General features: G+C 40.8%; 1 protein-coding gene across 4 annotated transcripts in view; it reads right to left on the bottom strand.

Moving 5' to 3' along the window:
* The window catches only part of CLIP2 (CAP-Gly domain containing linker protein 2), a 94,783-nt gene that overhangs the window by 19,399 nt on the left and 53,826 nt on the right, over positions 1 to 21,558 (bottom strand). For all 4 annotated transcript variants that reach the window (XM_069971156.1, XM_069971157.1, XM_069971155.1 and 1 more), the window contains exons 4-8: positions 21,396 to 21,520; positions 11,926 to 12,139; positions 11,494 to 11,691; positions 6,800 to 6,903; positions 5,386 to 5,446 (exon numbers count right to left, since the gene is read on the bottom strand). In XM_069971156.1, the coding sequence (XP_069827257.1) occupies positions 5,386 to 5,446; positions 6,800 to 6,903; positions 11,494 to 11,691; positions 11,926 to 12,139; positions 21,396 to 21,520 (702 nt within the window). The remainder of the gene's footprint in view (positions 1 to 5,385; positions 5,447 to 6,799; positions 6,904 to 11,493; positions 11,692 to 11,925; positions 12,140 to 21,395; positions 21,521 to 21,558) is intronic.

A 21,558-nucleotide genomic window follows, 5' to 3' on the forward strand; every position in this document is an offset into this window, starting at 1 on the left:
AAGTTTAAGGCTATGCACTTAATGCAGTGTGGAACACTGCCTATTCCTCTATGGGATCCCGCCCAGAGCGTATACACATAGTATATGCTCCGGCTGGGATCCCATTGCGTGAATTGCGGCCGTAGGAAACCCTGTCAGTTCACACAATGAAGCGAGCGGCTCCGGCCGCTTGCTTCATTGTGTGCTGCAGGGAGTTCTGATGCGGGCACGCGCTGATGCACCTGCATCAGAACACTACGGCCATAAAGATCATGATCCGGGCAGAGACCGGCCGTTCCGTGACGCGGCCGGTGTAATACGACGTGTGAACATAGCCTAAAACTATGCTATGTTTGAGGCTATGTTCACACACAGTATTTTTGCTCAGTATTATGCAACCAAAACCAGGAGTGGATTGAAAACACAGAAAGGATATATTCCCACACTTTTAAAATTTAGTGGATGGCCGTCATTTAATGACAAATAATGGCTGTTATTTTTTAAAACAATAGCCGTTGTTTTAAAATATTTGCAGTAATTTGCCATTATAAATCTGTCCAGGAATGGGGAGCCCCAGGACTCAGAGCTCCATTTTCAGTCTAAATTAAAACTATGATTTCCCTGAAAAGCTGCATCATTAAACAGTGAATCATAGATGTGTTGTAGCCATTGAACTCATGATGACAAGTTCTCTTTAAGTAATGAACCTCTGGGGAAAAAACACATGCATGTATATAAAGGCACTTGTCAAATTTCTAACTTACTTTAAACGGTTGTGTTCTGATATGACCAATCATAACTATCCCAACTGCTTATCCCTGCCTGGATTTCAAACATTGGAAGGAATATTTCAAAAACATGGCTACTTTCTTCCAGACTCTTGTCTCCAATTTGGGTGCAGTTTTGAAACTCAGTTCCATTAAAGTGAATGGAGCTTAATAAATCTTAACTTAAAGGGGTAGTCCACCCAAAAATTTTTTCTTTCAAATCAACTGGTGCCATAAAGTGCCAGAGATTTGTAATTCACTTCTATTAAAAAATCTTAAGTCATCCAGTACTTATCAGCTGCTGTGTGTCCAGCAGGAAGTGGTGTTTTCTTTCCTGTCTGACCCAGTGCTCTTTGTTGCCTCCTCTGTCCATGTCAGGAACTGTCCAAAGCAGCAGCAAATCCCCATAGAAAACCTCCCCTGCTCTCCAGACTGGAAATAATACAACTTCCTGTTGGGTATACAGCAGCTGATAAGTACTGGAAGACTTAAGATTTTTTAATATAAGTGAATTACAAATCTCTGGCACTTTATGGCACCAGTTGATTTGAAAGAAAAAATTTTTTGGTGGACTACCCCTTTAAGAATTAATTGCAGGACAAGAATCATGCTTTTTCTGGAAGAAAGCAGCCATGTTTTTCTAGGCACCAGCAGAAAGTTGGAGAGGTGCAGGGAAATCATGTGACTGTTGCCATCTTAAAACCTGGATGGGGACGCGTCTGCCATTCATTGCTTACACAGCTAATCCATGGGCAGCAAGGGGCCTTGAAATACAGCACAGGGGTAAGCAATGGGGTACTTATGGTTAGCTAAATCATAACAATAGTTTAGGGTATTTTAGAAATTTGACTAAACACGGTTAACCCCTTCTAGAAAAGCTCAGTCTGATATAAATTAACAAGCTTATCCATTCTCACCAATAATCTCACCCTTATAAATCACTGTATAAATACTAAGTAACCTTAAAATGATCTTTCTTACATCCCTCAGTCCTAACATTGGCACAAACTTACCTTTCTGTTCAAGCAGCAGCCTAAACATGCTGATACTGATACGTCTAAAACTTTTGTTTTTTGCAGAGTTGTGGCATGCTGGCAAACTGCAAGAATAGCAAATTTTCAGTGGCTGACTATCATTGATCTGTATACTGCATAACAGATGAGTGCCATCACCATCAAACACTGCAAGGACTATTACTATTCATGTAAATAATATTTGCTGTGGACGATTTCCCTCAATGTGACTGTGATTTTGGTTCCTGGCCCTGGAATTACCAGAATAGAACTATCTTAATCATTATAGCCTCTTACTATTACAATTAGAAATATGATCATGGAGTCTGGAAGCTTTGCTCAGAAACGCACTTGAATGTCATTCCACAATGTGTTTCTATTCAAGTGAATGTCAATGGAAGGGGCCATCAGGGAGGATGAACTACAAAGAATGGAGACATTGTGACAAGGAGCCAATGTGTCGGAATTTTGTGGCTGGAAGAACATGATTATAATTCCAAAAAATGTGCAGATAAGAGAATTACCATGTGCAGCCCTGTATTCCAAGTATAAATGTGCACTCCAAATAACAGCACTGGAGATTTCTTAACACGAATGTACTAATCCACGTTTTTCACGTCACCAGGAACAAGCCTGTGCTATTTTACATTAAGATTTACTGTATGCTTATAATGTGAAACAAGGAAGCAACCAGTGAAATGAAACAATATACCATATAAGCATTTCTATTTGTATTGTTACTGGTTATTGTAGTCTCTTAAAAAAAATAAACATGAATTAATTAAAATGGACAAGCTATATTGTAACATAATGTAATACACTGTTCCAATGTGGAGCTGATCTCAGCTGTCTGACCTCTCTGGCAGACCCCACAATGTGTCATTGTAGAAGAAGAATTCAGACTTTTTACAAGGTTGAACATGTTGTCAACGTTGCAATCGTTCTTTTCATACAAATGCAAAATGAGTTGTTTTTCCTACATGTGAAATGAATGGGCATCAACAACGTCATGACTCTTTAAGGGGAAGTCCAATGGGGGGGTAGAAAACCACTACAGGCAGGGGGTGGGAAGATTGAAAAAGGCAATATGCTTACTGCTCCCAGTGCCGTGCTGCGCCGCATGACAAAGCTCCCGGATCCGGACGGCTGTCATCTTCTCCCTAGTTCCGGGTACGTCACGACCCGGAATCCACATCACAGACTGGTGGGATTAAGCCCAACCAACCAATCAATCAACCAATCAGTGACTGCAGCAGTGTACCTCCCAAGTCACTGAGAGGCTGAGCGGGACATCTGTCAGCCGGGTTGGGACATAGCCGGAGGGGAGCTCAGAAGACAGCCGGCGAGGTCCCAGAGCGGGATGCGGCTCTGTGCGGGCTCTGGTACTGGTAAGCATATTGCATTTTTAAATTTTCCTCCACCACCTGCCCGTAGTGGTTTTTAATTTCAGTCCAGACTTCTCCTTTAAGTAAAGGCTCATTCACATATTTTAGAACCGTAATTTTTAAGTTTTACTTATTAAAAAATGGTGGCGATGCACTTACATGGTTTTATTCCCATCTCCATTTTGATATACTCTTTTCTCTTCGATTGAATTTAAAGGGGTTATAAGGTATGAGAAAATTGTATTTAAATTGCATTTAATTAAATCATCCCAAGATTTATAACTTACTATATAGTGTTATCACTAATAGTACTGGTTTTGGCATGATTTACCCCTGAAGTTAAAAACAGAACTACAAAACTTGTATTGTCTCCAGCTCCCCAACTCCTCCCTCTCTCCCGAGACAATACATCATCCTCTGATTCCAGGTGTAATACTGGTTTTGCAAGAAAAAAGCCCTGAGTTGACCTGGACAACATAATTTCTCTCAACAGTCTAATAAGTTTATTGTGTTTACTGTTTCAAAGACTGACTGTAAAATGTATTTATTTCACAAAAGGTGATAAATACCAATAGTTTTCATGCCTTTTAATGACCTTTTCTTACACACTGCAAATGCATTTCTAGCATAAATCTCGCTCTATGATCCTTTAAGGAGTTATTATTAAATGATGTGTGTATGAAAACGTGTTCAATACCAAGAAGGCCTTAAATTTGTCAGTAACAAATACCTCCTACTGATCAATTGCTTGTACCCAGCATACACTACCAGTCAAAAGTTTTAGAACACCTCAATTTTACACTTATTTTTTTACAGTAAAGCTAGTGTACCACTAGGTACATCGCTTTGTGTTTTTTTACATGAACAGACCGACATGGGGGTCCTTTTTTTTTTTTTCTAACCAACACCCGATTCCTGCGCACTGTGCCGGTCAATTCCCGAGCACTGGCCTGGCATGAAGCACTGAAGGTGGGCCAGCTAGCCCCTCTGTAACGCGGCTACATTAATTCTAATGTAGCCGCATCACAGAGGGGAGGGGATTTCTCTTCAGGACAGAGCACATTGCTATCATAATAAAAAGAAAAAGGCACCAGTAAAGAAGCCACTGCTAAAACTCCAAAATAAAAAAAGAAACTTGCCTGGGCCAAGTATCACCTTTAGTGGACTACTGAAGAGTACAAAAGGGCCTTATGGACTGTTGAATCAAAATTTGACCTCTTTGGTATATCATGCACTTTTCTCAGTGTGTGACACCAAACAAGGAGGAAAAAGTGCCAGACAATCATCCAAATCATACTTCTAGGTTATGTCAAAAGTACCTAAAAAACAATATGAGGCTGTTAGGCTTTAAACAGCTTTAAAAGGGTTATCTGGGCTTCCAGAAACAGCACCACTCTTGTCCTTACTTTGGGTGTGGTTTTGCAGCTCAGTTCCATTGAAATGAATGGAGCTAAATTGTAAATGAAAGGAATTTATTTTTCTTTAAACTCCATTGATCATGTTTAGGATGAACTGAATAGAAGGATTTAAAAACAAACAAACAAAACAACGCACAATTCCATCAAATTTGTGGGAACTTTGTCAACAATATTGGGAAGAAACTCCTGACAGCTATCAGTCAAAAAACTATTTATCTTAATTTCAAATGTAACATCTAATCTACATTAGAGAAATTCAACTGTGAAAATATTAATAAAAATTGGAAAAATGGAGGTGTTCTAAAACGTTTGACTTATATTTTATTTTCCTACACAGAGGAAGATAGACAAAAAGGGTGTACTTATCCAGGACACTTATAGCACCCCAGGCCCCCTCCGGCTTGTTTGCAGTTAATAAAGGTGGTTTGAAAGCTGAAAATAGCTGCAGCCGGAGAATTATGCCATTTGCATAACACCCATTGACTTTAACTCCTGAAGTTACATAAACAGCGTAGCTTGTGAGCCATGCTGTTTGCACAACTACTATTAAAGTCAATGGGAGTTACCTAGATTACCTCTTTAAGCACTGCAAAGAGTACAGAACAGTCAATTATCTATGTAATGGCGGGCTATGAGTGTGCTACTATATGCTACTAATAGCTGGCAGTGATTTATGTCCCTAGATTGAAAGAAAGACAGGTATTATAGGGTGCACACATGACTTTCTACACATTTGAAGTCCAGCCTGATACCATGTCAGTGCATAATTCTTTCAACACCTCAGTAAAACTGAAGAAACTGGAGTGCAAGCTACAAACAATACCTCTAGGTCTCCCTTTGTAATGGACTCTTCTTCCACTCTGAACTGAAGGTCTTCAACTTTCCTAAATTTTAAAGTGTGAAAAAAGGGTTACTTTTCCTAGTAAGTACAGAAGAAGTAAAACATAAAGAGTATATTTTTTTTTACTTAATACAGTATATTACTACCAACTGGATATTCCTCACAAAAAGAGTGATGGCTGCTGGATCTCTAAAGATTAGGAAAAAATGTCATTGGAAAAATCTTTAGATTACCCCTTTAGATTATAAAAGGGTAATTTCATGAAACAATATGCCCGATCTTGTCATTAATACAATGATTTCATCTGAGTCGATTTCAACTATCTAGTAAAACTACTGAGTACTGAGTAAAATTTAATCTGACAATTGCTTGGGCAGCTTCCCGTGGCCTCCCCCACCCCGGCTTTTACCCGCTCCTTCTCGCTCACTGTCGGCACGTGTAATAGCACAGGCAGTGGGCAGGGGAATGAGGAGCAAGCGAGTGCTGACCTGGGGCTTAAGTCCTGATCATCCAGTGAGAGTTAAGCCCCTATTACACAGGGGGAGGAGACGGTAAGAGGCTGCCCGAGCAATCGTCACATTATCTGGGAAGCCCATAGCAGACAGCGGCGGTCTACTGCGGCCGCTTCTATTACATAGAGTGAGGGCAGTAGATCGTTGCCAGGTTGATCGTTGCCATTTCAGCCCGCTGAAAGACAACAATCAGCCGACATTGTGCATGTTGGCTGATCATTGTCTTCTATTACAAGGAATGATTAACTGCAGCAACGGCCGAAATTGGCTGAGTACGCCCGATAATTGATTCGTGTAATAGGGCCTTTAAACCATGCCAGCATGTAAAATCAAATAGTTGCACAGTGTCTGCGAAATTGTGTTCAGCTATTGGACATAATGTATGGGTGTCTTTTGCCCGCATGTTATGATCGGGACTTAGACCGCTCCCCCACATTTCAAAAGGGGGGTGTGGAAAAAAAAGGTTTTAGCCATTTTCTGCTCCCTTAAATCACACATATGGAACTATAATTTGTTCATACATTACATTTAGAGATGAGCGAACCAGGTTCGGGTTCGAGTCCATTCGAACCAGACCAATTGGCATTTGATTAGCGGTGGCTGCTGAAGTTGGATAAAGCTCTAAGGTTGTCTGGAAAACATGGGTACAGCCAATGACTATATACATATTTTCCACATAACCTTAGGGCTTTATCCAAGTTCAGAAGCCCCCGCTAATCAAATGCCGATCGTTCGGGTTCGGATGGACTCGAACCCGCTTTGCTCATCTCTAATTACATTGTATTTATTCTGTACAGCTTGTACCACATGTGTATGGTATATGAAGCAGGTAAGATATTGTGTACTAGAAATAAGAATTAAAATATCTAAATATCTGTTTTTACCTTTTTTCCTCTTCAAGCTGATTAAGTAGATCAACTTTTTCTTTCTGTGTGCTGTCCACCATGGCACGAGCCCTCTGAAGATTGCCCTCTGCCTCTGTAATGTACTAGAAATCAAAAATATCACAACTATAAGAGTGACACTAATCACATATACTAAATAAAAGCAACTGAACCTGCTGGGATTGGCTGATGATCTAAGGGGGCCTACCTACTATTTCAAGACAGATGTTTAGAAAAGATGATACTGAATTTAAACATGACTAGTTCTTTTATCCTGCAGGAGGTAAGCCGCCATCAGTGGTATCTGGCAGATGCAGAGATGCATGATTATGGTGAAAACAGGAGAAATAGCTGTTCGATAAACAGTGGCAGGTTAACCACTGAATGCAACGTCTTGTCCAGGATGGCTATTCAGTCATAAATGCCATCAACCTCTGTAGAACTTACCTTTTTATGGGGGAAACACCCACGGGTGCAATTGTTTTCATAGACTTTGTCTTCATGTCTAGCATGGACGCTTTACAGTCCACATTTGAGCAGAGATCTCCATCTACATCAGGTAAGCCAGAAGGTGTGTATGCCTTGACAATGGGGGCCCCCCGAAACTTAGCATGGCGTACGCTCCTTCTGGCTTCTCTGATGTGGAAGGAGAGCTCTGCTCGAATTTGGACTTTAGTGTGTCCATGCTGTTAAGACAAGGTTTATGTGATTAACGACACTCGTGGGTGTTACACATTGATGCACAGGGTTTGATTTTGGATGCAATTTTTGCTTACCAAGATAAAAAAAAGTATTTGCTGCTAGTAACGTTTTGTGTCTTTACTATATGGTGTACCCAAGAACAGGCTATGATAGTATTTAGTGCTTCAGGACTATCTAAGGGCCACACTAAGGGACTGACTAAGGGCCACACTGCGCAATCTAGATGGATTGACACCTTATGAACTGTTATGGCTTTCAAAGAATCGCCGCTTCTTCTCATGGAATAATATGACCTATGAGGTCTGGCACAGGCTGATCCATAGCATGCTCAGAGACTATTACATCTTATACAGTGCCTAATCCTTTTTACTGTCTGTAATGTTTGACTTGTAGTATTCAAAGGTAAAGTCATCTGAGACTTTAATTCCTGGCACTCCATGAGCATATGCCTACAGCAGGTGTCATCCATAAAATACAATTAACAGCGACAGCAGCATCAGTGAGGGTTCAGATGTTCGGACCCCCACTGAATGCTAAAAAGAACGGGCAGCTGTGCTCAACTGAGTGGTGTACCCATTCTTATTTAATTGCCACTGCCAGCATGGCACAAACTCACAGATTCCTTTGCTATGACATATCAGATATATATATTTCTTATAAACGATTGGTACTATGGATGGTCCGAACCTGCCGAGGTTCAGGTTCGTACGAACCCGAACTCTCGGCAATGATTCCCGCTGTCTGCCCGCTCCGTGGAGAGGGTGGATACAGCGGGAGGACCGCCTGGAAAACTGGGATACAGCCATAGCCATAGGCTGTATCCCAGTTTTCCAGGCGGTCCTCCCGCTGTATCCACCCTCTGCACGGAGCGGCCAGACAGCGGGAATCTGATGCTGAGCGTTCGGGTTCATACGAACCCGAACCTCAGCAGGTTCGGACCATCCTTAATTGGTACCTTTTAACGAAGTGATGATGCTCTAACTGTTATCCTACTTGCACCATGCAATGCCTTTGTGGGGTACCAATAGGTTATCACTGCAGTCTAAGTATGGTGAAATGAAGATGTGTTATAAACACATGTGTGTCCTTCCTTACCTTTCCTCTGAACAAAAAAAAAAATCTTTTGGGTTGCTCACAGTATTCAACACTAGAAACACAAAAGTTTCTTTCAAAACTGGTCATTAGTGATATCTCGAACCATGACGAAATGTAAAGAAGGACACATCTATATATGATATTGCAGCGTTCATAGCAACATTAAAATAAATATTATTAGTAATAAAGGACGCATTTGGCCACCATAAGGCTCAATGGGATGAATGTGTATACACAAATTGATAATTTACAGGACAGCAAATAATAAAATGATCAAGAAAATAAGTAAACTACACTTAAAGTGACTTAAAACCCCCATGGACTATAAGAGTAACACTATTTGGCGACGTGGACTAATTTGATTCATAACAGCTGTTGAATGACCTGAAAAAAAAAGTCACTACGATCTACAAAAAGAACATCTGGTGTAGGCTACAAACATCAAAAGCTTATATAAGATCTCATGTGGCCATTTATAGAAGCTGTTGCACAGCAAAAACCTAATGGAAGTCGCTGATCAACAGCCCGGTATTGTGTGAGCAGTGAATGTGTCCTTGTAGTAGCTGCACGTTATGACATTCACGGAGCTTAATCTTTACTATAAATTCAATATAAAATACTTATGTTTTCTTTTAGGCATGTGACGATATCCATAGTCCACAAAAAATTGTAAAACACGTTGGAAGGGCAAAGAAGACGGATGTGTCTAATGAATTCTTAATTACACTTGGCCCTTTATTTCTGTTTTGGGAAATGTCTTTGGAAAAATAACAGCCGCAGTTTTCTACGCCTAGCAAATATAAGTGAGTCACTTATTTTTTTTTTTTTTTTTAAATCTCATAGATTGTCGGCAGAAAAAGACCACTAGGTCCTTCTAGTATTGTCTTTCTTATTATTAGGATAGATATATGTTTCTCCCAGGAAGTTTAAATTCTGTTATTGTAGATTTACCAACCACATCTGCTAGAAGTTTGTTTCAAGCATCTACTATTATTTCAGTAAAATAATATTTTCTCCTGTTGCTTCTGATCTTTCCCCCAGCTTACCGCTCCCTGTGTCCTCTTGTTCTTGAGTTTTTCTTTCTAAAAACTCTTCCCTCTTGAATCTTATTTAGTCCTTTAACATATTTAAAGGTTTCAATCATGACCCCCTTCCCTTCTTTTCTCCAGACTATACAGATTCAAATCTTAAAGCCTTTTTCCTCATATGTTTTATGCCTCACACCCTCTACCATTTTTAGGTGATCTAGGTGAGATCTCCAGAACTGGACACAGTGTTCCCCAGATGTGGTCTCACTAGCGGGCTCCCAATCTCCCTCTTTCTACTGGTTATACCTCTAGCTATACAGCCCAGCATACAATTTGCTTTCCCTACTGCCTGGTTGCACTTGTGACTTATTTTAAGGCTGTCAGAAATCACTACCCCTAAATCCTTCTCTTCTGAAACCTTCGCTAACACAAAACAGCTGATATGATATTCGGATAGAGGATTCCTTCTCCTGGAAACTGGAAACTTTGAAAAGTGGTTTCCATAGGTTTCACCACTTATCATTTTCCGTATTCCTGACACCTCCATGAATATCAACCCTGTTGCACACTTATGTGTCATCAGCAAACAGACAAACCTTGCCTACCAAACCTTCTCCTAAGTCACTTACATTGTATTAAAAAGAATAGGACCCAGAACAGACCCTTGTGGCACACCACTTGTAACCAGTCTCTGCTTAGAATACACTCCATTAAGAACAACCCTCTGACATCTATCCTTCAGCCAACCAAAAATCCACTGAACTATCAAGGAATTAAGTCTAATTTTCCTCTAACTCTCTATCAGCTCTTTATGAGGAACTGGCTTTGTTAAAGTCCAAATAGGCGATATCCTCGGCATCACCTTCATCCAGCACTTTTGTGACATAATCAGAGAAATCAATGAGATTAGTCTGACATGATCGGCCCGCAGTAAAGCCATGCTGGTTGTGATCCATCAAATTGTTGATTCTTAGGTGATCCATTATCTTCTTTTTTTAGAAGTGTTTACATAATTTTTTCTACTACAGATGTTAAGCTAACTGGCCTGTAGTTACTGGGCTCTTCTCTACTCCCCTTCTTGTGGATGGGAATAACATTGTTCATTCCCTAATGTTTAGGAACATCTTCTCTTAGCAGGGATTAGTTATACAGATCCATCAGCAATCACTGATCTGGACCCATCATCTTATTAAACTTTAAACGGGCAAGTTCCTCTAAAACATTGGTTCCTGAAAATACTGTAGCTGAGGATTTACAGATGGAGGCAATTCTATGTGCAGCCATCCTGTGATTGTGAAGGCCTTCTTCTGAAAACACTGTGGAGAAGTAGCTAATCAAATGGTCGACGACCGCCTTATCTGCGTCAATAAAAGTATTGTCCCCATTACTTTTTTTTTAGGCTTTATGCGAATTTATAATCTGTCTAACTTTATATGTCTCTCTGTCAGCTACACTTCCAGTTTCTTTATACCTCATGTAGGCTGCCTTTCCCCCCTTCACTATAGTCTTAACATCTCTAGTAAACCATAGTGGGTTATTTTCCTTTTGCTAATTCCTCATACATATAGTCTAGTTGCATGGTGTGCAATCCTATATTACAACCAAAGTACTGGATTTTAGAAAAAAGGATTTTAAGATAATGGAAGAGTATTTATATAATGAAAAGTATTTATATTTAATGAAAATGGTGGGATAAAACATTGGGAGCGAGCGTTCAGTGGGTGTTACTTTCCATATATTGTAAAGCTACACTATTGCACATACTACCTGTATTCATTATCGCAGTATCGCTAATTGAGAGTAGATGCTTTTAATAATATTTATTTGTATAGCGCCAACAGATTCCTCAGCGCTTTTGGTACTACATACCTTTTCATGTTGGGTTTTTAAATGTGTCAGCTCCTTTTCCACTTCACAGATATGACTGGTGGCTTTTGCTACCTCTGCCCGCTCCAGGTCTCTCTCAGCCAATAACTGCTCAATATGTTGCTGCTTCTCCTTCAGAGCTTCCTGCAAGGCGGTTGTTCCAGAGATTTTCCGCGCATATCGGGATGATGTTTCTGTAAGCTAAAGGCGAGTCCAAAAACATTGATCTTTACCTACTTTGGAGCAACTAGTACAATGAAGCAGGGCAACTTCCCCGAACTGGAATGTTTAGTAGGAGATTTCCTAGTTGCCTAGTTGCCAATGGTGTAACGTTCTTACACCATTGATTAAAAGAGCTATTTGGGTCTACTGCTAAACCATTACAACTATTTTTACATGCTAGGAAGAATTTTGTTTAGAATAACAGGTCCTTACCAAGCCGCTTCTGCTGGGTCTGCCTCCTACAGAGGACGCCACTGAGCTGACGGAACTGATAGAAGAACTACTAGGACTGTGAGTTAGTGCCGACACTCCCATAGCCATCCTCTTGCTTTTTTTAGCTTTGGCAGGACTGGTAGATGGGAAACCAATTCGAATCACCTTGTGAATTGGAGCAAAAAGGCCATATTTTGGTGGGCACTGGAAATATCTGGAAAGAAAAGCATAAGTCATGTTATAATTAAGAAGAAAAACATAATTCATGCTGTATCACTTTATATTTCTTCCTGGTGTCTCACTTCTTCTGCGCATGTTCAGTCCAAAAAAAGGAACTCCTCTCATAATGTGATGCATGAGATACTGTACAATATATAAATTTTTGTTACAATGCCGAAAACCAATAAAATATTGAAAAAACCCCCAAAAATAGAGCACAACTAAGACAAATAGAAAGTACAAACGGATTTGCGCCAGAGGTTCAAACGCTGATGTGAACCTAACTTAATACTTGTCTCACTGACGCTGGAAAAGTGTCTTCTATTTCTATAGATTGTTCAGGAACGTATTAAAGGGGTAGTGCGGCGCTAAACAATTATTCACTAAATAACACACATTACAAAGTTAATCAAAGTTACAACTTTGTAATGTATGTTATGTTAGTGAATCGCCCCCTTCCCCGTATTTCCCCCCACCCACACCGGACCCAGTGTAATGTTCTATACATACCTGCCTCTAGCCGACCCCCGTCCGCCATCTTGTGCCATGACGTCATCTTCGGACGGACGGCCGAACCGCTTCGACCGTCCCTAGTGCCGGCCGCCCTCTGCCACTTCATCAGCTACTCAGCCGCAATTAGCTGAGCATAACTGTGCTCAGCCAATTGCAGCTGATGACACGTGTCGCGTCATCAGCTGCTCAGCCGTGATTGGCTGAGCATAACTGTGCTCAGCCAATCGTGGCTGAGCAGTTGATGATGCGGCAGAGGGCGGCCGACACTAGGGACGGCTGGAGCGGTTCGGCTGTCCGTCCGAAGATGACGTCATGGCACAAGATGGCGGACCGGGGTCGGCTAGAGGCAGGTATGTATAGAACATTACACTGGGTCCGGTGTGGGTGGGGGGAAATACGGGGAAGGGGGCAATTCACTAACATAACATACATTACAAAGTTGTATAACTTTGTAATGTGTGTTATTTAGTGAATAATTGTTTAGCGCCGCACTACCCCTTTAATAATTGCCAGCCCTGTGTGTATCAATCCACATAATATCACACAACAACCTCTAAACCACATTTGTTATACCATATAGTTTACCCAATACCAAAAGAAAAGTAAATATTCAGATTTAAAGCGCAACTATAATTTCAGTAGCCAAAAAATGAAATTCCTCAAATAAAAAGCCCTCGTGTTACCTTTTAAAAAGAGCCCTAAACTGTGTTGATAGTGTGTGCGCTCACTGAGATATCCCCAGTTGTTTGGCTGAGAAGAATAAATTAATTTTTCTCCTGGCTGAGACAAAGTGGGCGTGGCCTATGCCTCATCTCGCTGGCTGGCTACCTCCATTCACTGACCAGATGTATCACACAAAGTGGGATTAGATACAGCCCCAGCATACAGTATCAGGCTAGGTTCACACTATGTATCTGTCCGGCTGTATTGGGAGCCGCGAATATTCGCCCGTAGTTTTGAGGTTGATGCGTACGCTTGAAAGTATACGATATACGGCTGCACAGTGCACATTATGTATGAGCCTACGGCCTGATCGTAAACGGACCCGTAAAAAATGAACAAGACCATTGTTTGCGGCTGGAAATGTGCAAATTCACGGCCGTGGATTGACAGGCGGTCCGTACGGAGTACTTCAAAAATAGCCGGCAATAATGCCGAATGCCGATGCCTCTAACAGTTAATATATTAAATTAATAAAACACATTTTCTTTGTAATAAAGTCCCTTTCGTTGTTCAATAATATAATTCTAACGAATCCATCATTGTGCAATTAAATATACTGTTAAAATAAATATATATATATATAAATAAATGTATATTTATATATATATTTATTTTTTGACAGTATATTTAATTGCACAATGATGGATTCGTTAGAATTAAATTATTGAACAATGAAACTGATTTTATTACAACAAAAATATGTTTTATTAATTAAATATTAATTAGTACAGGAAGCTCCATTAAGCCGTTAATTCATATTGCCGGTAAATAGAGCATTCTGTACTAATTAACACTTTACTTTAATTAAAACATCAAATGTTTCTTCTAATTATGTTATCACAATAACATTATTAGAAGAAACATTTTGAATTATATGTGCGCTCAGCTGATTGGCTGATCGGCTGAGCGCATGTATAATTAGCGGGTCCGCAGCACAGTGACTCCATTGTGCTGCGGACCAGCGAAGAGGACACATCGGGGTGAGTATAAAGCTCTCCTCACCCCCTCCCCAGCACTGCACCCATCCCAGTAAGGAAGGGGGGTCACTTAACCCCTTCCTTGCTGGGATGGGTGCAGTCTGACATCAGTCTGGCCCCCAAGGGGTTAAGGGGGATGCAATACATCCTCCCTTAACCCCTTGGGGGCCAGACTGTAAGCAGCGATCTGTAAAGATGCTGCTTACTGTAAGGAGCACAACACCGCTCACAATGATGGGCGTTGTGCTCCTGTTTGTGTGTTTTTTGTGTGTTTCTCCCTTTTTGTTTTTCAGATATCGGTATCCTGTAGATTATGTCAGATTCTATGGACTACGTCGATGACCGGCGGTTGTTTTTTTTTTTTTTTTTAATAAAATGGTCAATGAGGGGTGTGGGGGTGTTTTTATTTAAATAAAAAACATTTTCCACTTGTGTCTTGTCTTTATTTCTTTACTTTATAGACTTAGTAGTGGAAGCCGTCTAATAGACGGAATCCATTACTAAGTTGGGGCCTAGTGTTAGCCGGTATAAATTGCTAACACTAACCCCCCCATTATTACCCCAGTACCCAATGCCACCAAGGGTACTGGGAAGAGCCGGGTGCCAGTGGTCCTGGAGCGTCAAAATTGGCGCTCCTGGACCGGGTTTTACCAGGCTGCTGTCGCTTGGTTTTTATGCGTTTAAAAAAACAAACAAAAAAAAACGCATAGGGTCCCCCCTATTTTTATAACCAGCCGGGTTAAAAACCAAGCGACAGCAGCCTGGTAACACCAGGGTGGGAAGAGCCATTGGTTTAGGCCCTCCCCAGCCTAAATCTTACCAGCCTGCTGCCGCCCGGTCCAGGAGCGCCAATTTTGACGCTCCGGGACCACTGGCACCCGGCTCTTCCCAGTACCCTTGGTGGCATTGGGTACTGGGGTAATAATGGGGGGGTTAGTGTTAGCCATTTATACCGGCTAACACTAGGCCCCAACTTAGTAATGGATTCCGTCTATTAGACGGCTTCCACTACTAAGTCTATAAAGTAAAGAAATAAAGACAAGACACAAGTGGAAAATGTTTTTTATTCAAATAAAAACACCCCCACACCCCTCATTGACCATTTTATTAAAAAAAACAAAACAAACAACCGCCGGTCATCAACGTAGTCCATAGAATCTGACATAATCCACAGGATACCGATATCTGAAAAAACAAAAAGGGAGAAACACACAAAAAACAAACAAACAGGAGCACAACGGCCATCATTGTGAGCGGTGTTGTGCTCCTTACAGTATGCAGCATCTTTACAGATCGCTGCTTACAGTCTGGCCCCCAAGGGGTTAAGGGAGGATGTATTGCATCCCCCTTAACCCCTTGGGGGCCAGACTGATGTCAGACTGCACCCATCCCAGCAAGGAAGGGGTTAAGTGACCCCCCTTTCTTACTGGGATGGGTGCAGTGCTGGGGAGGGGAGAGCTTTATACTCACCCCGATGTGTCCTCTTCGCTGGTCCGCAGCACAATGAAGTCACTGTGCTGCGGACCCGCTAATTATACATGCGCTCAGCCGATCAGCCAATCAGCTGAGCGCACATATAATTCAAAATGTTTCTTCTAATAATGTTATTGTGATAACATAATTAGAAGAAACATTTGATGTTTTAATTAAAGTAAAGTGTTAATTAGTACAGAATGCTCTATTTACCGGCAATATGAATTAACGGCTTAATGGAGCTTCCTGTACTAATTAATATTTAATTAATAAAACATATTTTTGTTTATTTTTACATTAAACATATTTATATATTATTTATTATTTATATATATATATATATATATTTATTTTAACAGTATATTTAATTGCACAATGATGGATTCGTTTAAATTTAATTATTAACAACGAAAGGGACTTTATTACAACGAAAATATGTTTTATTAATTTAATATATTAACCATGAGAGACATCGGCATACTGCAGAGGATCGCAAACCCCGGTAATAGCGATTCAAGTAAACTGTTTCCCTGCTTTTCCAGATGCATCCAGAGGTGTTTGCATCACTTTCTAAAGATTTTATTTGTAATTTTTAGTTGAACCAGATTTCCAAGTAAATGACTGTATGTTTTCAGCCGCATGTCTATTTTTTTCCCACGGCCGTAGTTTCAGCCGCACATTTCTAGCCGCATAAAAAATACAGCCGCACAGATACATAGTGTGAACATAGCCTCACAATGTAAGATTAGATACAGAGCCCCAGCAGATGGTATCACACACAGTGTGATTAGATACAGTCATCTGCTCTCATTACACTGTAGGATAATGTCAGCCATGGAGGTGGGGGCACCTGCTGCAGACATCTGATAGTGAATGTTATATGTACTATGGAAGGACTACAGCTGTGTTGTGCTGGGACTTGTAGTCCTCCCCTCAGTGACTCACCCACTCTGCCTCATGCAGTACATTGGAGTGATGGTGGCACTGGATACACTTGTCCCTCCATCCATCTCCTCCCCTGCGCTGCTCCTCACACACAACACCCTCAGCTCTGCTTAGTCACCTCTGTGAGGGAAGGGGGGAGAATGTGCTGCTACGAGGTGAGGGGAGGGGGGGAGGAGGTTTTGTTTATGTTTCTCTCTGTGTCGGGGCTGTTATCTGATCCTCCTGTCAGAGTCTGTACACTAAGTACAGATCTCCTGGGAGGGGGCGTGTCCAGCAGGAATGCAGAAATAACTCAGAGTCAGAGAGGGCTATAAGGGGATAATCAGCCTTATGTATTTAAAAAAAACTGTTCATTTTAGGTTATTAATGTATATTGCAAAAAGTCTTATCATGACCTAAGCTAACTAAAACTGAATGGTCAAAGTATTTTATAGTTGCGCTTTAATTTTTTTACTTGAACTTGCCAGAATAAACTCCATCACGTGCAGAGCATTTAGCCAAGTCTGCTAGGCAGCTGTATCACCCAACATCTGCATATTACAGCATTTTTTTTCCATTACCCTAACCATGCTTGTGCTGTGGAATCTACGAGCAGAAAAGAAGTCACGGATTTCTTTCGGTAATAGGACTGTACCATAATGTTTACAAACAAGAGGCCCTTTCTTTCCGTCAGAGTTTCATTTAATCCCATCTGGAGCTGGCTTTCTCCCCGACAGAACTCTACTTGCTCTTTCTACTTTTTTCTCTACTATGAAAAGAAGCCAAAGAGCTGAGTACAAATGTTTCCAGACTTCAGGAATGTAAGCTGGACAAGTGTAAGTAGTCAGGAAAGGCTTGGATGATTTCAACATAGACAGCAGGTGTTTGACCACAATATTTTATATACTGCATACCAAAAAAAAATTTGAAAAATAAAAATCTTAACATTGGCCTCTCCTGACCTGCCTCTATTCCCCATAAAATACCAATTCTGCTGCATCTGTCTTATTTTTTCCTATCTTATTCCTCCTGAAAATGTATGAATAAATTGACAGTCTGGCACTATCATTCACTTTATTAAAGTGACTCTGTACCCACAATCTGACCCTCCTAAACAGCTTGTACCTTCGGATAGCTGCTTTTAATCCAAGATCTATCCTGGGGTCCATTCGGCAGGTGATGCAGTTATTGTCATAAAAAACAACTTTTAAACTTACAGCCCTGTGTCAAATTGGCGTGGTCTAGAGCGTCTATGCCCTAGCCTTGCACCGCCTCTCCGTCCCTCCTACCCGTCCTCTTCATCATTAGGAATGCCCCAAGAACAATTTCTCCTATTTATCACCTGTGTGAACACTGCACATGAGCTGGATCGTTAAGGCACATGTGCAGTGTTCAGGTGATGAATAGGAAAAATCCTGTCATGGGGCTTTCCTAGTGATGAGGAGGGCGGGGAAGAGGGACGGAGGGGCGTCGCAATCCTAGGGCACAGACACTCTAGGCCACGCCAATTTAACACAGGGCTGCAAGTTTAAAAGTTGTTTTTTTTTTTAATGACAACAACTGCATCACCTGCCGAACGGACCCCAGGACAGATCTTGGATTAAAACCAGCTATCCGAAGGTACAAGTGGTTTGGTGGGGACAGATTGTGGGTACAGAGTCGCCTTAAGTGATGTGACCATGTGCAATCTGACATTGATCTATCAGTGCTAGGGACTACGGAAACAGCCAATTGACAAAAGGAATGATCGACAACTGTCAATTGGATTGTTTCCAGAAGGCATAAAAGAGGAATTGGCACACTGTAGAGTTCTCATATTTTCTAAAGTATAATCCAAAGAGTAGGGAAAACAATTCTTTAAACTTTTTTGTATTTGCTTAGGATATTCAGAAAAAGATATACTGTTACATTACGGCTAAATCCATACACAGTAAAAATAAAAGCTAAATATGGCTGTAATTTTGAGTGAAAATAAAACAATGTGTGAAGAGATTAAAAAAAAGGAAAAATTTCCCATTACTGTAACTTCAATGGAACACATTATTAGACACACAACGTTTAACAGCATCTGCTAAACTGACGGCCGTTGGGCTGCATTCAGGACATTCCTGCAGCCGATACCTCTGTTCTGGCTGCAGGAATGTTCTTTTTTTAACTATTGACTAGCGGGCACACCTGACGCTGTTAGCTATTCACTTCAATGTAAAGTGCAGCGCCGGCCGACTTTACATTGTGTGAACAGCTATTATTTCCGGACGCTGTTAGGTGGACAGCATCCGAAAATAATAGGAATGTACATAATTTTAACACCTGTTCTTAAGAACGGGCGTTAAAATAGCGATGTGTGCATACAGTGGGCGGCATTGCATTGACTCCTGCAGTAACGAACAAATGCTGATTCCATTGCAATCAGCGTCTGTTCTACACTCAAAAAGAACGTAGTGTGAACATAGCCTTATAGTGAAACTATGTCTGTATTCATAATGTAGTTTTCATTTTACCAGAGCAGTTCAAGAAATAAGAGCTGAGCGGTGGCTGTTCACACATCGATTTATTTTCACTCAAAACTATAACCATATTTTGATATTGTCTTTCCAGTGTGTGAACATAGCCTTATAGTGACAGTATGGTTCTCTGAGACAAATTGACATATGGACCGGTTCTTGTTAGCAGAACACAGATGCATTTTTGTATCCATATTAGGCTATGTTCACACGTTTTTTCAGCTCTGTTTAAAATGATGTCATTTTGAGTCTAAAATGTCATTTAGCTGTCTGGCTGCCTGTCAGTGCAATGTTAGCTGTTGGTAAATTATTCTAGTTCAGGTGCACTATTCGATCTTTGGGTGTGTCTGTAATTGAAAAGTCCATTAAATTTAATAGTAAAAATGGAGAAAGGACGGTGAGCAAAAAAAACTGTGTGAACAACTAAAAAAATAATGTCCGTTGTTTGCAATAGGCATTGAACGTCCATTATTCCATTGACTTCAATGCATTGCAGTCAGTTAAATTGCAACAATAATGGACATCTTTTTAAAAAGAAAAAGCATCCGCCTTTTCTCTTTTTGTTGACGTTGCGTGAACATAGCCTTATAGTGACTGTATGATTCTCTGAGCCAAAATGACACAAGGATGGGTTCTTGTTAGCCGAACACAAATGCGTTTTTGTATTCATATTACAGGCTGGACAGTGGGTCATATTAGCAAAGGAGGGCATGTGCATTGGATGATTTCAGAACCTAGTAACGCCCCTGAGTAAGGGCGGGTTCACATTACGGAATTCTCGCGGACAACGTCCGTGGAATTCCGTCAGCTGTCCGCCCGCACATCTGGGCGCCTTTCCGCCGGCCCCATAGACACCATTCTATGGGCCGGCGTATTCCGCTATACGCTGAAAGAAGTGTCATGTCACTTCTTTTAGCAGATCGCGGAATACGCCGACCCATAGAATGGTGTCTATGGAGCCGGCGGAAAAGCGCGCGAGAATTCCGTAGTGTGAACCCGCCCTAAGGCATCTTTCTAAATGCGGTTAACACAGCAGAGAAAAAGCTCAGGCAATATGGCTGCCCCATACTAATGTACAAAAAAAAAAATAGAAACAAATTGAAATAAAAAACCCAAAGGAAATAGAAAGATTAATATAAAAAAAGGACATTTATCGTATCTTCCCCCCCTTATTGGCTCTAGAGATGGACACAGACACCAATGGTCCATTAATAACAGTATTACTATTTACAACATGAAATGTGGTCATCTGCACATATTCTATAGCTGCACCCAGTGGCGGAAAATGATGGAGATACGAGGAATATGCCGAAACTGGAGGGAAATGCACAAACGTACTAAAGAAACGTAAAGGGCAGCCCTAATGATGTATGACCTATAAACATGGAGAAAAACCAGGAGGCACACAGTAACAACAATATCATTTTCAACAGCAGCTGACAGCCATGATTATTTTATGAGATTAGATTCATTTTTGATGAAGGTGACCTATTACATTATAACTGAACCCAGCGACAAAATGGGATCTTTAGTAAATCCAGATACACACAGGTCACAGTCTCATAGCTCAGTCTAATGTTAAAAGTAGATTTCCAATGCAAGCATGGATTAACAGGGGAACAACATCACAGTAAAATAGTTTAAGATTATATTATTTATAATAAGGACTTTGTCAATTTTAACTCCATATTAAAGCTTTTAAATAATCATCCATTGTAGTCTAAGGAGGCAGGGGACAGGAGAATGTGGATCTTTATATCCTGAGATCTCCAGTAGGATAATCTGGAAGTATAATGTTTAGATACAACTGGTCTAACTTTGATCCCTTGTATCCAATGATAAATATAGAACTATTTAAAGGGGTAGTCTCATGAAGGCATATATGTTTAAATAGATGTTGGCCTAGTTATAAGCTATTTTTATTAAGTGGAGAAGTGTCAGGCCATAGTGCACTATTATATGCCGGAATAACCAGGAAATACATGGATGGCCCAGACCAACCACAGTGGCTGTTTGTGAGTGGCTCTCTAGTGTAGCTTATGGAAGGGGTTGTCTTTATGATAAAACAAAGATATCCAATTGGCATACTTACTAATGTAATAACTTATTCTCATGGGAGGATATAATGCAAGCATACCTGGTACCAGCCACGGCTCCGTCATTTTTCCCCAGGGGTTCATCCAGTTCCACTCCACACCACTCTCCTTTCGCAAAATCTGTTTCTCCGACATAGCGAACTACTCCTGTTTTTGTGCCACCAACCTGCAATGTAACATATAGTGCACGTTATTCAGAGATGT

This window comes from Dendropsophus ebraccatus, chromosome 5, assembly GCF_027789765.1.
Source record: "Dendropsophus ebraccatus isolate aDenEbr1 chromosome 5, aDenEbr1.pat, whole genome shotgun sequence".
NCBI lineage: Eukaryota > Metazoa > Chordata > Amphibia > Anura > Hylidae > Dendropsophus > Dendropsophus ebraccatus.